Here is a 17,699-nt window from a genome sequence, read left to right on the forward strand (position 1 = left end):
TGTGTGTGTGGAATTCACATTCCTTCATGTCCTTCGCTGCCCTTCAGTCTGACTGTAATTGAAACACATGGACGTATCCCAGCTGAGCGCTAACAGGGGACTCGGGGGGATTATTATCATACTGCGTTTTGCTTTCACTGGTCGACTGGTGTTTGACAGATGTGTGTGGGTGGCAGTTTAACATCTTTGACATTAGCAGTAGCCTCAGTGTGTCCATATATGCAGCATTAAAGAGAGCAATCAACTCATTTTAACAATGGATCAGCGAAACCACGGAGAAATATATAGTCTGCAGCTCCCTTAACTTGCTCTTATTTCTTGTAGTTTTCCCCCAGCTGCAACCTTCCTGTTCTGGTTTTACACTGTCAGCCTCTTCCAGCTGCAGCAAAAAGCATGAAAAAAGGATTTGATAAACCCACTGTGTGCAGCATTTAGGCACAGTTAGCAACTTAAACTAAAGCAGCTAAACAGCCAGATGTTTCTTTGCAAGTGGAGTGTGTGTGAACCCCAATTAAATGCAATCACTGGAAACACTGCAATCGAGCTGAACTATGAAAATATTGTTTTGTTTCCAAATGACCGCAAAAGCATAATCTCCATCTTCATTTGTTCTGATGTTACTTCTGCACGTCCTTATCTCGTTTCTCGCCTGTTAGCTGGATAAACACTCATTTGATGGAGCCCACAAGTTGTTGTTGGAGTTTGCGTCGCATGGCAACAACATCGATGTAAGGCTCCTCGCTGCCTTTGAGCTCCCGGTTGCTCAAACAGGAAACAAAGCTACTGATCACGGGTATAAATAAGACCCTGCCACTATGAATTTGTTCTTCATTACAAGAAAATAGACTCCCTTTTCTCTCTAATAAGCAATAAGAAGCATTGACTGTGCAGGAGGAGTTGTATAAATGGCATTAGATAAGAACCCAGCTGTGCTCCGCTCCTACACTAGATAATAAAAGACGTCTTCTTCTCTCCAGTTTGCTCAGACAGGAGACTAAATACCAGCTGCTAAGAGGTCTCTCACCCTCTGTCTCTTTGTTAGCTCACGTCTCTCCTCCTCTGGTATTAAGTTTCCAATGGATTAATAAAAAGTCCACCCTCCAGGCCAACCTTGTGAGCTATAGCCTGTAAAACCCTGGTTAGAAGGTGCCAATGTGCTGCTCAGATTCCTTCACTCCTCCATTTATTCTTTGATCAGATACTTTGTTAATTCAACCAGAATTTGTGCCGATATCTCATACAGCTGCTTGTTAGAAAACTCAAAAAATGGGAATGCAAGAAGCATCTTTGTCTTATTTTACTTAAATAAATAACTTGTTGCTGGTTTTTTCTCTTAATTGATTGATTGTTTTCAGCTGAGACATGGAGGTGTACCCCAATACGCCATGACCTCACTATTGGATGTGGTAACAGGGGAAACTTTCTACCATAAAGGGTCTTACATCACATACCTTTTAGCTTCACTACAAATATTAGCTTTATAAAAAGACGTTGAGCAAATCTGAACGGCGTATTGTCAGTATATATTTCATGTGTTATCAGGGATGTTTGGCCAAGTTTCAAATCAAAGAATCTTTACTAATCACAGCCAAACATGTCAAGCCAGAGCCACAAAGGGTCACTTTCTTTCTTTTTGTTCCACTTTTCCTTTATGTAAACACACACACACACACACACACACACACACACACACACACACACACACACACACACACACACACACACACACACACACACACACACACACACACACAGAGCCTGACTCGGTGCCAACTGGAAAAGGGCCCAGACGATCTGAAGGTTTTCTGCGAGGCAAAAGTGCCACTTATGTTTCATTACAGTGGAAATGGGAGAACAGGGTTTCCTGGCGCCTGAGGATCAATAACCCCACACACACACACACACACACACACACACACACACACACACACACACACACACACACACACACACACACACACACACACACACACACACACACACACACACACACACACACACACACATCTTCTGTTTTCCATATTCATCATCTCTTTTATTTGCTTCAGTGTTACACTTTAATTCGTGACCTCTGTTGCTCCCTCGTGTTGTCATTAGAGGCTGCAGAAATGAATATGTTTGTACATTTGGACCGAAGCAGAAAAGTTGCTGCTTGTTGGTCCAAAGGGCCACTGGGTTCGATGAGTCACTGCTGCTGTTTGATTGTGTTTGGGCTAATTGTAGGATGTGAGCTGATAGGAACATCACTTTCAAATGTGGAAAACACGATGACCTAAACAGACTTGGGGAGTAATGAATAACATGGTAAAATAAAAACAGCATCTAGTGTTTGTTATAAAGGATCAGCTGTTCTCTCTCCTGTGTCAGCTGTTCTGTTCTGAAGGCTGATACTTTAAGTGTGAATCTAAATGCTCACTGCCTGAATCTGCTCTACGGTTTTCTCTTTCTTTGGTTAATTTGTTCGGTTTTTAATTAACATCCAACTTATCCACACCATGAGTCACCAGATCCTTCTTTCCATGTGATCTCTACATAAATTATTCCCTGTTTTGAGGGGATGAGGTTGTGTGGGAGGCTTCTCTTTCGTAATTACCAACACCCTTTAACCCAGCATAATGCTACAACCACTATGGAGCGTATTATCTCCAACACAGCTTCGGGGGATAATCCATCCGATAATTAAGAGAACAGTACGCATGGATTCTGTGATTTACAGCTCCCACACCTTTAGTTCTATATTAAACATCTATTCTGTAACCCTCTTTGCTCTTTATCTCTTAGACATGAAGTGACTAATGGATGAGCTAAGAGCTTCCAAACTGGTCCAAATAAAGCATGAATGGGAAATCTGTCTTTTCAAAATACAGCTTTTGTAGTAATTTCTTTTGACTGTGATGGATTATAAATGCTTTTCCCTTAATGACACATCAGCTGAGAGTCAGTGACTGCCAGGAGATAAGCTGAGGATAGACGCTATCAGACCCTCTCAGCGTCCTCTAAGTAATTTGGTGCCTGAATGCACCGCAGCACAAACAACACGAACCAGAGACTCGGGCGGTGTTAACTGTTTTAGTCCAAATCCATTAAAATGCTGTCTGGCTACATTAGGACGTTTCAGTGAGGCGGGCTGAACAGTATTCAGACGTGAGGGGAGGTATTTCAAAATGTATGCTGCTTTCCTGTTTTAAAATACAAGTACATGTGCAGCTGTCTTCTTCTGCTGTTCCCTTTAGTGTTTACTTCCTGTCTGTATTCTTCTGTTGTTCCCTTTAGTGTTTACTTCCTGTCTGTCTTCTTCTGCTGTTCCCTTTAGTGTTTACATCCTGTCTGTATTCTTCTGCTGTTCCCTTTAGTGTTTACTTCCTGTCTGTCTTCTTCTGCTGTTCCCTTTAGTGTTTACTTCCTGTCTGTCTTCTTCTGCTGTTCCCTTTAGTGTTTACTTCCTGTCTGTCTTCTTCTGCTGTTCCCGTTAGTGTTTACTTCCTGTCTGTCTTCTTCTGCTGTTCCCTTTAGTGTTTACTTCCTGTCTGTCTTCTTCTGCTGTTCCCTTTGGTGTTTACTTCCTGTCTGTCTTCTTCTGCTGTTCCCTTTACTGTTTACTTCCTGTCTGTCTTCTTCTGCTGTTCTCTTTAGTGTTTACTTCCTGTCTGTCTTCTTCTGCTGTTCCCTTTAGTGTTTACTTCCTGTCTGTCTTCTTCTGCTGTTCCCTTTAGTGTTTACTTCCTGTCTGTCTTCTTCTGCTGTTCCCTTTAGTGTTTACTTCCTGTCTGTCTGTCTTCTTCTGCTGTTCCCTTTAGTGTTTACTTCCTGTCTGTCTTCTTCTGCTGTTCCCTTTAGTGTTTACTTCCTGTCTGTCTTCTTCTGTTGTTCTCTTTAGTGTTTACTTCCTGTCTGTCTTCTTCTGCTGTTCCCTTTACTGTTTACTTCCTGTCTGTCTTCTTCTGCTGTTCCCTTTAGTGTTTACTTCCTGTCTGTCTTCTTCTGTTGTTCCCTTTAGTGTTTACTTCCTGTCTGTCTTCTTCTGTTGTTCCCTTTAGTGTTTACTTCCTGTGTGTCTTCTTCTGCTGTTCCCTTTACTGTTTACTTCCTGTGTGTCTTCTTCTGCTGTTCCCTTTAGTGTTTAATTTAAAGTATGAAATGAGTGTGATTCAGGAGAAACAATAATCCAGATTTTCTGAAGAAATAACAGTAAGTGAAAAGTAACTGTGACACAGGTTTGCTGGCTGCTGTAACGCCCAGGGGGAAAACCCTCCAACCTTTGCAAGATCACAAATCCACCGTGCTAAATTTAGCCGCTACAATTTGCCGCTCGCAATTCCTGATGCGACGCCGGCTCAGCCCGACCGGCTCATTAAAACGCTGCTGGGTGCCGGCAGTCTATGATCCGAACCTGTGTAATGACACGGAGGCCGCTGAGCTGGATAAGTCTTCAGCCGATTATTGGAAATGTCTAACGTGAAATATTTAATACTTCCCTCCCCAGGATACGCATTAGGACTTTATCGCTCAGCAGGGTGTTTCACTTCTTCAGCAGCCCTCCATCTCCAAAACCTGTGGATGGAAAATGGACGTCGTTTTCCTCTAAATTAGCTGTAAATGTTTTAGTATTTGTCAGCCAATAACACTTTTACTCCTCTATGATTATCTGACGGCTTCAGTTTCTAAAAGCATGATGACAACTATTTCACAAACCTTTCTCAAAGGATCAGTAGCGCTATCAGGTTGTCAATCAATAAAGAGGATGGTTTCAGTTAGTAAGACATTCACTATTTGATGTATCTGCTTTTCTTCCAATTAGACATGATAAATAAGGTTCAATAGGAGTCAACAATTTCCTTCTGAGTCTTCTGCCTCTCCACTCTGGTGTGTCACTGGTTTCTAATAACTTGCCGAATGGAATTTAGGGCACATTTAAGGTGGAGCGCTGGAGGTTTCAGCTGCAACAGTACTTCATTGGACCCACGGCACAATAGAACCTGGAATATGGCTTTTGGAGTTTTTTGATTTCTGCTCATGTTTGTGATAAATAAATGGGCTTTAAAGAGCTGTTCTCCCTTTCCTGTAGTGTGTTATATATATATATATATATATGTTTTAGTGCACGTAAATGGTCTGCAAAGGCTAAACTCCCTGTTTTATTTTGAAGATCAACACACAAACAATAATGTCTTTACAATGGAACAGATGTGCATCATCACTGTCATTAAAGAAATACAAAGGAGCTGTATCTGAAGAGTACATTTGCATAGCAGAGCTTCCACCCATGCCTCTCTATGCAGCTAAATAAAGGATGGAGTTTTGGAGGAGTCAGTATCCCACATCCTGACACAGTGAAGTGGACCACACGATGGCTGAAGGACCGCTTTCCCGTGGACTCACTTCCTCCTGCAGCTGGAGGGTCTTCACAGTGTGCAATCTTCAGCTCGTCTCTGCTGTTTGGTTATTTAATTCACATTTTTTATGAGACTTATAAATGCAGCTCTTGCTTTTCCCAGCTCTCAGCGGGTAGCCAATGAGGGGTTTCATGTCAGTGTGTGAGTAATTTAGAGCGATTTTGAGTAGGCACCTGGAATAATGCTGGTAAACGGAGCCCCCACTCTGCCGCTTGACTCATGGCACAACTCCAGGATTGATACGTATAAATATAGTGACAGCATCTCGTAACGATTATATTGAGTGTCTAAATGAACAGCGGCTGATCATTGTTAGCCTTACTATGCTACAACGTTTTCCCTCTTTCGACACACTATGATCTTTCTCAGTTGGGGGTGTCCAGTGACTTACTCAAGGGCACCACGGCAGGGCCCAGGAGTTGAACTGGGACCTCTCCAAATACCAGTCCACACTCCATATTTAAGGTCTGATTAGGGACTTGAACCGGCGACCCCTACGATTCCCAGTCCAAGCCCCTATACTGACTGAGCCACCCTCTGTCTGAAACCAGAGCCCAGTCTGCTCTGATTGGTCAGCTGGTCGGCTCTGTTCTGATTGGTCAACCTGCTTAGAGATGTCCCACCCCTTAGCCTATCACGTACAATGTGTCTGACAGCTAACCCCTCTAAAAGAAAGGTATATTGTTATATAAGTTAACCATACAGTCAGGATTCTGCTTTGACCTTTGACACCTTGAGAGAAACACATACAAGCCTATATTTCAGATGTTCAGGTACTTTTCTTTAAGGCTTGACCGGATTAACTAGCTGCCCTCCTCCACCTCTTCCACCTCTCGTTCCTCAGGAATCCAGGGTTCAAGTCGAGCTCAAACCCCTCCCCTTCAGACTGACCTCCATTAATCCCTGCCGGACTTTTTGGATTCACGATACTATGAATTTCACTCTTTCAACATACGATAATCTTTTTCAGCTGGAGTTTTTCTTTTGGGAGGACTTGCTCAACTGCACCACAGCAGGGCCCAGGAGGTGAACTGGGACCTCTTCATGTACCAGCCACTTCATATTTTAGGTCTGATTGGGGACTTGAACCGGCGACCCTACGATTCCCAGTCCAAGGCCCTACTGACTGAATCTTTGCCAGACGTTTTTGACGTTATTTCGACAATTTTTCTTTTGACGTTTGTGACATTTTTGACTCTTTTTTACCTTTTCCACTCTTCGACATACCATACATACCACACTATGACCTGTTTCGACTATAGTACAGTACACTTTGTAACACATTTTTAGGACATACTATAATGACTTTCTTCATTTTTCTCACCATTTGTTTTGATTGGCTTAATTTAACCGCTGCATATAAATAAAAACACACAAATGTTTCTCCGTCTTTCCCCGAATGAGACCCAAAGCAGCCTGTGATGCATTATTTAACGTCACCATTTTGGTGTTTCGTATTTCCTGCAGCTGGTGTCCTTTAGACGGGGAGGTGGAGGAGAGGGAAGAAGTGGAAGAGATTCAAAGACGCTGTGTGTGTGTGTGTGTCCTGTCCCGAAACACACTCTCCTCGTCGGCTGTTTACATCTCTTTCGGCACGTCGTCTGTGGCTGTTTCCATGGCGATGGGAGTAAAGATAGTTGGGATGTGTCAGAGATGCAGCAGCAGTTCGACGTGAGTTGAAGAGTGAACAGGTCACACAGGAAGTGGGAGAGTGGAGGGGCCGCGGCGGAAGGAACGCAGCTCGCTTCTTGGGCAGCAAGCTGGGAAACGATGCTGTCATGATACAAGGGGTTAGAGCACATTTAGAGGAGGTGCTTCAGTAAAAAATCCCCCTCCCTCACTGACTGAGACACTGAATTACATCGGATACATACATCAAGGTCTAATACTGTGTCTCCTGGGACATGTCTCCATGCTTTAATGTTCAGAAAGCTCTCATACTGCCTGTGCTGCAGCACCTCTTTTCACCCTCTGTCTGAAACCAGAGCCCAGTCTCCTCTGATTGGTCAGCTGGTCGGCTCTGTTCTGATTGGTCAACCTGCTTAGAGATGTCCCGCCCCTTAGCCTATCACGTACAATGTGTCTGACAGCTAACCCCTCTAAAAGAAAGGTATATTGTTATATAAGTTAACCATAAAGTGCCTAAAATCTCTTCAAACTAACAGATGACACTCAGGATTCTGCCTTGACCTTTGACACCTTGAGAGAAACACATACAAGCCTAGATTTCAAATGTTCAGGTACTTTTCTTTAAGGCTTGACAGGATTAACTAGCTGCCCTCCTCCACCTCTTCCACCTTTCATTCCTCAGGAATCCAGGGTTCAAGTCGAGCTCAAACCCCTCCTCTTCAGACTGACCTCCATTAATCCCTTCAAGCCTCCACCACCACCACCATCTAGACCCCAGTACTCCCACACGATGGGGTGTACCACCATTACATTCATCTGTGTTTTCTTGGCAAGTGTCCCCTGATTGAAATGGGGAAAGCTGGTCAACGAAGGAATGAAAAAGAGGGGTTTTCAGTGAACCAGAAATTAGTGTATTAGACAAAAGGACAAAGACAGGAACCAGCCGCTAAAAGATAAACCGTTTATGTGAATCCCTCACACAGCATTTACCTTCACTCTGTACACATCGGGTTGAATGTGAAATACAGTTTTGTCATTTCTTCTTTTTGACCTTTTTTTTTAAATACAATTATGACATTTTTTTTCAGCATGCACTTTAGAAAGCCAACAAACGGCTCCACGAATACAGACTTCAAACTAGAGTTTTTCCTCACAGAAGAACGTACGAAACATCGGATCAAAAGCCCCTGGGACAGTTTGAGGACACAATGGGAAGCGCAGCGTCGGACTACCGTGACTTCTTCTTTTTTACAAATAAGAGCAACAGTAAAGACACAAAAATACACTTTCAGAAAAATAAACACCGTCTTTTTTTCACTAATCCCGAAAAGACACAAAGAACGATAAGCTCCTTTTTTTTAATTCAAAGAGTGAAGCAGCGTGTACGACACGAGGAGGATTGTGGGTAGAGGGGGGGACACTGACAGCTAAACATCAACTCCGCAGTCCGTCCGTCCGAGCTGCTGTTTGACTGTTCCCTTGTTTGAAACGGGCTGCTGAAATCACAGTGTGGATCGGCTTTTCGTTTTTTTGGGGGGGTTCTTATTGCAAATCTGGATCTGATTGTTTGGGATTGTTGCTACTGTGCAGATGTAGCCATTCTAGAAGTCCCGCTTTATAAACTCCTGCTACAGTTTTTGCTCCGACACCCCCCCCCCCCCCACACACCCCCCCCCCCCCCCCCCCACCCCACACACCCCCAAGGGCGAAAGTAGTAATTTTTTGAAAAAATAAAGTTATGCAGTTAAGAATAATTTGGTTGCATCTGCAGCACATAATGCACGACATGAGGGGGACTTCTACAACGGCGTCTGCATCACAGGGCGACGTCCGTCTCACGGGTGTTTGTGCTAAAACTGCAAGAGTGACAGTCCACGCCGACCAGTCAAACTGCAGATTTGACCCTGGTGTTTTTAGGATGCACACACACACACACACACACACACACACACACACACACACACACACACACACACACACACACACACTGACACACAGCAGAGCACTGTGAACCTCCTGGAAATGTACCAAAGGGGAACAGAAGCAGAGATGTCACATGGATTCAACTTTGTCTCTATATACTGTATGTAGGAGTTCATATATAAACACGTTAAGAACACAGAGTGCCTCACATCTTAATACAGTGTCACTGAGCAACCGAGCGGCTCGTTACCATCCAAAGACACGTGTCTTATATACAGGACATCTGTACAGTCAGGACGTGCCCAGGTGGGCTCTGCTTTTGTATTTCTCCTCAGGAAAACAACGTAAATCCAAGTTCTCCCAGGATCTCCTTGTTGGTCTTTGACCTCCTGTCAGTCAAAAAGTGTTTATTGAGCGCCTCCTCGTCCACGTATCGTCCTGCAGGACGGGCACTGCAACACGTCCGGGGAATGATTTGTCTAAATTTAGAAAATACAAACATCTCTAAATATCAGAAATGCAGAATCTCTCTCAGCTCATCCGGGGGTGATTCAACACATTTGTTTTTGTGCAAAAGCTCTTCTTTTTTTGTTTAATTGTTTGATTTTTTTGCAGAGTTATGTGTGAGATGCGTCTAGCTGTGAGCCAGTTACTAGGCAACCATCTGCTACTGGTATCAGCACTGTAGGGATGGGTGAGGCTCGTGGCCTGTACACCTGTTGGTGCATAGAAAGCGACATATGAAACATCGTGAAAAGAATGAAGGCGTCTTCGGTGTGGAGTTCAAATCTGGTGTGGGGATCTGAGAGCAGTTATTAGCCCTTAGTGATGCGGGATGAAGTGTGCAGGAAATGATGTTTGCAATAAACAAATCTGCTCTCTGGGAGTGTAAAGTGTGTGCCAATGCTCAAACAAATCTGGATGCACATTTCTCACGGTGTCATTTGTAATTCTAGTTCTGTCTCAATCTGCTTTTTATTTTGCTAACTTCCAAAGTGTTTCAGATTATTCATCTTCACAGTCGACTCTATATATTTATAGATATTTTGCTGGTTTATCTGTATTTCTATTTCTTCTTTGAGATTCTTTACAATTCTTCTTCTTATTTGTGTATTATGTGCAATGACTTGTATTGTTTATGCTGCTGCAACACAAACATTTGGCAGTCTGGGATCAATACAGTCCTTATTATCTTATCTTATTTTTAATATTACGTGGGAATCAACGACTGATTCAGATGCTACAAGCAAAGGAAACCACATACATATGTTTAACACACATCACAGGGTGAAGAGTGGTCTGTAATCCCCGGTCAGTCGTTACCTGTCCAACATGGCGGTGACTTCACCCCCCCCCCCAGTTAAGACAGAACGCTGCTCTCTGCTCGTGTGAAACCAGTAAAGACAACCTCTTTGCAGTTATCTGTGGGTGAACAAACCAGAAGACACAAACAGCTTTGGTGGCACCTGACCAAAAGGAAACATGGAGAGAGAGCGAGAGAGAGAGAGAGAGAGAGAGAGAGAGAGAGAGAGAGAGAGAGTTGTAGATGGAAGCAGGAACACACACACAGCTGGTGCTCAGTGCTTTTCTGTCTCCTGGGCGGGATTGTAGATGAAGGAAATGGCAAAAATGATCTCCGAAAGCCCAGCGTAATAACGTTAGATTAAAAAACCCTCTTATAGATCAACGTGTCTCAATAAGCTCCTCTCACGGTGTCCCGTCCTGCTCCCCATGCCGTGCTGTTGGAGGGATGATCCAGCAGCAGGTGAGAGACAGACACGCGAGTCCTCTTCTGTAAAGTCACAGGTTAAAAATGAAGTGATATCTCTCTTGGAAGCACGGTACCTGAATACAGCAACATCCCTGATTACACACGTGTCCTTTCATCTACGGGCTGCTACTTCTGGAGCCGCCGGTCACAGATGTTTTATTGCAAGTGTCGAACTTTATCGAGCTAAAGGAACTCAACTCGAGCTCATCTAAATCTGCAGGGTGAGGGCGGGACGTTGCTCAGGTGGGTCTTAGCTACACATGTAAGCACTTATGCATTAACCTTCATTAATTCTACTTGTTTTAGTAACTGTCTGACCTGGTTTCATCATGGATGTTAGGTTTGTAATTACCATGCGTGATGTATTTCCCCCCTGAAATGTAAATTGCTCAGATGTATGACAAAAAAGAAAGACCTGTTGACTTTAATTAAGTGTATTATGTCCATAAATGACACACAGCTGTATCAAATGAGTACTTAAATAATAATTCTGTGAAATATGTTGATATTATGCATTTAATGAATGAAAAATATCAATATTTGACTTCTTTAAACAATATGACTTTGTTTTTCTTGCCAAAAAACAGGAGTTCTGTTGGATTTTCGGAGTTTAAACTATTTATTTCTTACACTGCTTTGTCCCTTTTATTACAATTAAGTGTGATATACCCGTTAATCTATAGTAGCTTGTTTTATGTTTATTTGATACGCTTTCTAAGGTTTTTAAATGCTTGTTTATACTGGTTTCAGCTGCACTTTTCATTGTTGTGGTGTGCGTGTGTGTGTGTGTGTGTGTGTGTGTGTGTGTGTGTGTGTGTGTGTGTGTGTGTGTGTGTGTGTGTTTGGTGTGTCAGGGGTAGAAGTGGAGCTGGACGTCTCACAGGATGGAGGGGATGGGGGAGCGAGAGCGTCGTAGCGGGCACGGAGATCCGTACGGCGAGGCCACCGGAGATAGCCTCAGGGTGTTCGCAGATATGTTGTTTAAGCTCCGGGATTTCTCATAGCCTTCGGATGGAGGGGCGACAGAGAGGTGGTGGTGGTGGTGGACAAAAACACACACAGGCAGGCAGGCAGGCAGGCAGGCAGGCAGGCAACGATCCGAGTCCGAAGCAGCCGAGCGAACCGAGACAAGACAGGAGACAGAGTGAGACAGAGCAACGGTCACTGCACGGTGAGAGCATGCACAATCCTGACTGTAGCTGTGAGCATATTCAATCCATACCATCCACATTGATGCATCCAGCTCAAATTCATACAACCATAATGCATATTCAGACTACCAACATGCACTTTATGTGTCAAATACAATCCATACTGCAAATACTAAACATAAATCCTTTGTTTTTATGATGGATTCACATTTTCCCTCCAGCTAATGTTACACAATGTGATGCACGCTGGTTCAGAACGAAGCAGCATTAATTAAACTGAGACACTCGTGAGGGACGCCTCATTAGCATGCTGCACACGGCACACGGTTTGTCTGTTTCAGAACCAGGCGGAACAAAGGGCAGCTGTGTGTGCGCCAACAGGTAGGTAGAGGGAGTAGAAAGGACCCCATGTTTTATGCATTAGCGGAGAAAGAGGCGCAGCTGCTCGGACGCCTACATCCCAAAAAAACAGTAGAGGGGAGCAGCAAAAATCTTCACTTCGCTCTAATGGGATGATAGCATCGGTCTGATTCTGGTCCCGTGAGAGCAGCAGCACATTGAGGCTTCAGAATGAAGCAGTAACAGCAGGATGTTAACGTCAGATAAAAGGCTATTAGGTCCACTGCTTCCACACTACACAGCGCACATTTACACAACAACAAAGCCTCAGGATGCTCCGGATAAAAAGGAGGAATTAATCTCACGCGGCCTCTTAATAATATTTGTGTGACCACATGTTGCCTTTCAGGGACCACAGAGTGTCTCAGTTTAAACTGCATGACCTTTAATGCCTCCTCAAAGTTGCATGATTCATCACCAGGGCTTTCTGATGATTCAGTGAAGGGGAACTCAGGTCCTTTCTCTTTCTGAGTCTGACCTTTCCACCGGTGCAATATACACTCTGTTGCATTGAACCTTTGTTATTTTTACAAAGTAATAATCACTGTCATGTGCAATGCATACATTACATTCAATCTCACCCCCTTTATATGCTCATTTAGCTTTTAGCTACTTTGAATTTATTATTATTTGTCTTATCTCTATATTTAAGGTAAGAGAAGATGTACCTTCATTAATCCCCATGGGGAAACGTGAAATAAAAAACAACACTCGTTTCAAAAACACACGTGATCGTATACATAAATATGTTTGTATTGTTTTTGCCTTTGATCTGCACTGTAACGCCGTACATATCCCCAGCTGCAACACTTTTTCATTTTTGTATTTTTATGGTTCACATGTTTGACTGTCTAAAATAAAGTTAGGCACATATTCTAAATGAAAGTGTGACGACTAACGAATGAAAAATGATTCCGTTTGAATGCACGACAGCATGCATGGACTCTCAAAAATGATTCTCTACATCAAGAACAAATGAAATTTACCCACAGTTCATTGCAGTCCCATTAAAACCCCTTGGCTCCCTGCATGCAGTCACCTGTCTTTCTCAGCCCTCCGTCTGCAGCGTAGTCACTAGCAGCGAGCAGGAAGCAGGTTCCCCCGCTGTGGCGGTCCTGCTCCCGGGTGCTGGACCGGCGCATAGGGACCCTGTCCTCCGGGGACAGAGTGAGGTCACTGCCCCCGCTGCAGTCTGCTGACAGAACTGAGGGGGGGAGGAAACACAGGTGTAGTTAGGGAGCCGGGACAGAACCAGAAACACCTCGTGAACGTTGCGGTCTCACCTGAGCGGTTGCGCTCCAGCCCCCTGCCACCCTTGGCGTGGCACAGGTCACTCTGGGTGCTGTTGCAGGTGGTGTTGAGCTCCGGCTTGCAGTATATGGGCGACCCCCCCTGCACCGCCTGAGGGATGTGCTTCTTCCTCTTCTTGGGCAGCTTCTGCTTGGCCATGGCCAGCGAGTAGTACATCCCAAAGTTATTCACGATGACGGGCACGGGCATGGCTATCGTCAGCACGCCGGCCAAGGCGCACAACGCGCCGACCACCATGCCCGACCAAGTCTCCGGATACATGTCTCCATAGCCCAGGGTGGTCATGGTCACCACGGCCCACCAGAACCCGATGGGGATGTTCTTGAACTTGGTGTGGTTGCTACCGGTGGGGTCCTTGGGATTGGCGCCGATTCGCTCGGCGTAGTAGATCATGGTGGCAAAAATAAGTACTCCCAACGCCAGAAAGATGATGAGCAGCAGGAACTCGTTGGTGCTGGCTCGTAGAGTGTGGCCCAGCACCCTGAGCCCCACGAAGTGCCGCGTCAGCTTGAAGATACGCAGGATACGAACGAAGCGCACCACCCTGAGGAAACCCAGCACGTCCTTGGCGGCCTGTGAGGAGAGACCGCTCAGCCCCACCTCTAGGTAGAAAGGCAAGATCGCCACAAAGTCGATGATGTTCAGGACGCTCTTCATGAACACCAGCTTCACCGGGCAGAAGGTGACTCGCACCAGGAACTCGATGGTGAACCAGAACACGCAGACGCCCTCCACGTAGGTCAGCGCCGGGTCGGTCTTTATGTCGTACACCAGGACTGGGTCCGGCAAGCTGGTGTTTGTTATGTTGATGATGGTGTTGAAAGCTTCGTGAGTCTCCAGGCAGAAGGTGGTGATGGAGACCAGGATGAAGAACAACGAAGCGAAGGCTATAAACTATGGGAGAGGGGAGGAGAGAAGAAACCTGGTGTTACTATCAATCCATCTCAGATGTTCTGCCCCGAGATAAACACATTCATTTACTCCAGAGAAAGAAAGTTAAATGAACTCGCACAGACTCCAGAGAGGAGGGCAATCGATTAGCCGGAGCAACAAATAAACACACACTTCCTCTTCGCTCCTGCTGGAAATGTAGGAGAGCTGGATTGAATTTAGCTACTGACGGTATGTTGGGCAGTTAGCAGGAAAGGAAAGAGGATTCAAAAGCTGAACAGTGAGTGTGGGATTGGGGAATGTGTGTTATTTTATAGCATTTTAATTCATGCTATTAATCCATAAAGTTGCATTGAATTTAATTTCAGGATGTCCAGTTTTTGCAGGTTTTGTTGCAGCTATAGCAACCTGAGGAACTACATGCACATTATGCACCGTGGTTCCCAAACTTTTTGGCATATGACCTCTTACTATTCACAGGTTGCAGGTGCTCTACTTGGTTGAGCAAATAAGGTTTTAGTGCAGCCTTGTCTTAAATAGGCAACCCCTCAAAAGGAACCCAGTAATTCTCTTAGTGTACATAAAAACTCTACTTATCACAAGCGTAGCTCAAATAAAAAAAGGCCATAAGCCCCAAAGAATAATCCTAAAAGGTGTAGTGTCTGGTTAAAATAACAGGTAAGTTATGACAGCTGATAATACAGCAGGATGCATCCATACCCTAAGAAGCAACGCCTGTTTTTAATAGAATTTCTGCTTCAAAAACAAGTTGCTGAAGTAGAATTGAAGTGACTTTATTTGCACTGCAGCTGAGTCTGTAAATAATGAGTCACAGAGATCTTTGTTCTGGTCTTCTTCTGCAAACCACCTGTCAGATGCCGAGCTCACATCCAGCTCTTTTTTCCCGAATGTGCAAACATCCGACTGCGAGACGGAGCAGATTTGCTGCTTTTTCCTCGCCTTTCCTCACACATCTCATCCCGCCGGTGCGCTCCTCCCACCGAGCCCTGCAGAAGTCGCTTCACACCCTGGCTTTGTTTTTGGATTGCGTGACTCACACACTCTGGAAATATCGTTGCCGTTATTTGGGTCGCCCTGCAACACATTTATTCTTCTGCTGGGAGCACGGCCTCTTACTTTATCTGTCTTTAAGTGCCTCTGTGTGAGACTGCTGCAGAATGAGTCTGATGAGGTCACTCAGCATCATCCACACAGGATATGATAATGCTTTCCTCTCATCAACAGAAAGCTTTGCCTCACTCTGCACACTGACTCCTATTATGTCTACTCGCACTTTAAATACTTGAGTAAAAGTTTGATTGCGCAAGAGATCAAGATTTAATGTTCCAGCTCTAAGACGCATTTGGTCAATTAGGCAATTGCTTATTCAAATACAAATGTTTTTCTTGAGTATAGATGTATCTAGGCTGGTGTTGGAAGTAAACAAGACTCCATTTCTGCTGTTGATTCTTGTTAAACGTGTGAATGGTGACGTGTAAACATGCAGTGACACTGGGGAAATATATCATTTCCACGGTTGGTTTTACAACTCAAATAATGTTCTTTTGAACTCAATGTGAGGTGCAGTAACTCCAGTATAAGTGGTGTCACTTTACAAGGTTTTAAGCAACGTAATCAGGGATAACATCGAGTACTTTGACCAGGGTGATATCGTCCCAGGTCTATTCGCACTCCTTTGAAATGGTCTTTTAGTCTTAGTTATTTACCCACTTTGATATTGTTTTATGGGTCTTAATTTGTATTATTTATGTAACAGTTTTAAAAGCAACATTCCCTTTTAAGTTGCTCTATTAATAATGGTATCGTTTATTATTAAATTACCTCTTCATCTGTTCAAATGTTATACTGAGTGTCTATGCTGCTGTATCTGAGTTGCTCTTAAACATCTGTTCCTGTTGTTTGAGTTTAGCTTGTGATGTGTGCCTTTCTGTAAAGCACTTTGAGCTGCATGTCATGTATGAACAGTGCTATATAAATAAAGCTTTACTATTATTTATTATAGTGACTCAAATGACATACATGTGGAATAACCACCTGTTGATTAGAAACACATGAAAAACTGTATTTTTTGCAGAGTTGCAACGTGCACTGTGAGCTTTGACACATGCAAACTCTCTCTGTGCTCCTTATCATGCAATGAATGGAGACGAGCAGCTGGAGATGTTTCCTTTAGCTCTGCAACCAACAACACCCGCCGTCTCGTGTTGGGCGTTCATTTTGTTGCGCTCACGTCTGCAGACTGAATATGTATGACCTCCCCACAGCGGCCTGTAGAAGCTGAATCATGTCACATTAAACAAGCCGGGAGCAAAATGCACATGCATACTCATTACACTGAAACACACACACACACACACACACACACACACACACACATCCTCACAGGGTTATTTATGATGGGCATTAAAATGCGAAGGCGCTGCTCCACCATGTGATTGCAACACGCTTCTCGACTCGCTGATTTTCAGATCACACACTCTGCATGCTAAGCAACGTCTGGATTCCTATAAATCGCTGGTTGAAGGCAGCGCAAGGTGGATGACTCACACACACACACACACACACACACACACACACACACACACACACACACACACACACACTATTATGTTTAAGGTTTTAATCTTTAGCTCATTGGCACAGTAAATAATGACAGAGGCTACTGGTGGAAGAAGCACTTCAGTAAAAGTACAGAAGTATTAGCATTAAATCGCCTTTTTTGAGTAATATTTATAATATTTCTGGGATTATTATAAGTGATGTCCATCATTGTTGCAGCTGGTCAAGGTAGAGCTCGCTTTAAGACTTCAAAGATCCATAATAATACATCATAATGCATGAGTTAATTGATACCTGCAACGTAGTTAATGCTAATCAATACAAAAAGTACAAAATTAGGTTTGAAAAAAGGTGATTTCACTGCTTGGTCTGATCTTGCCAGGTGTTTTAGGGAATGACATCTTAATATCAGTAATAACAGTTATTATCTAACTAAGAAGGCCTTTCACTTGCTCTGAGTGTGACTGGAATATCAAAGGGTTTACAGAAACATACCTGACCCTGTGATGCTAGGTCAATGAATAAGTCAGTTGCTCTTTTTGATTTATTTTTAGAAGACAACAGATGAGTAGAATCAAGGAGGGCATTGCAACCAGCATGATGTTTGAATTAACTCCCAGATTAACCCAAATAATAAATAATCCTTAATCT

General features: G+C 43.9%; 1 protein-coding gene across 1 annotated transcript in view; it reads right to left on the reverse strand.

Moving 5' to 3' along the window:
- Positions 1-11,514: 11,514 nt before the first annotated feature.
- Positions 11,515-17,699, reverse strand: part of kcnc2 (potassium voltage-gated channel, Shaw-related subfamily, member 2) — a 41,616-nt gene continuing 35,431 nt past the window's right edge. The window contains exons 2-4 of the mRNA XM_063905092.1: positions 13,550-14,471; positions 13,306-13,470; positions 11,515-11,721 (exon numbers count right to left, since the gene is read on the reverse strand). Of these exons, the coding sequence (XP_063761162.1) occupies positions 11,594-11,721; positions 13,306-13,470; positions 13,550-14,471 (1,215 nt within the window). The 3' untranslated portion in view covers positions 11,515-11,593. The remainder of the gene's footprint in view (positions 11,722-13,305; positions 13,471-13,549; positions 14,472-17,699) is intronic.

Source organism: Eleginops maclovinus, chromosome 17 (assembly GCF_036324505.1).
Source record: "Eleginops maclovinus isolate JMC-PN-2008 ecotype Puerto Natales chromosome 17, JC_Emac_rtc_rv5, whole genome shotgun sequence".
Lineage (NCBI taxonomy): Eukaryota > Metazoa > Chordata > Actinopteri > Perciformes > Eleginopidae > Eleginops > Eleginops maclovinus.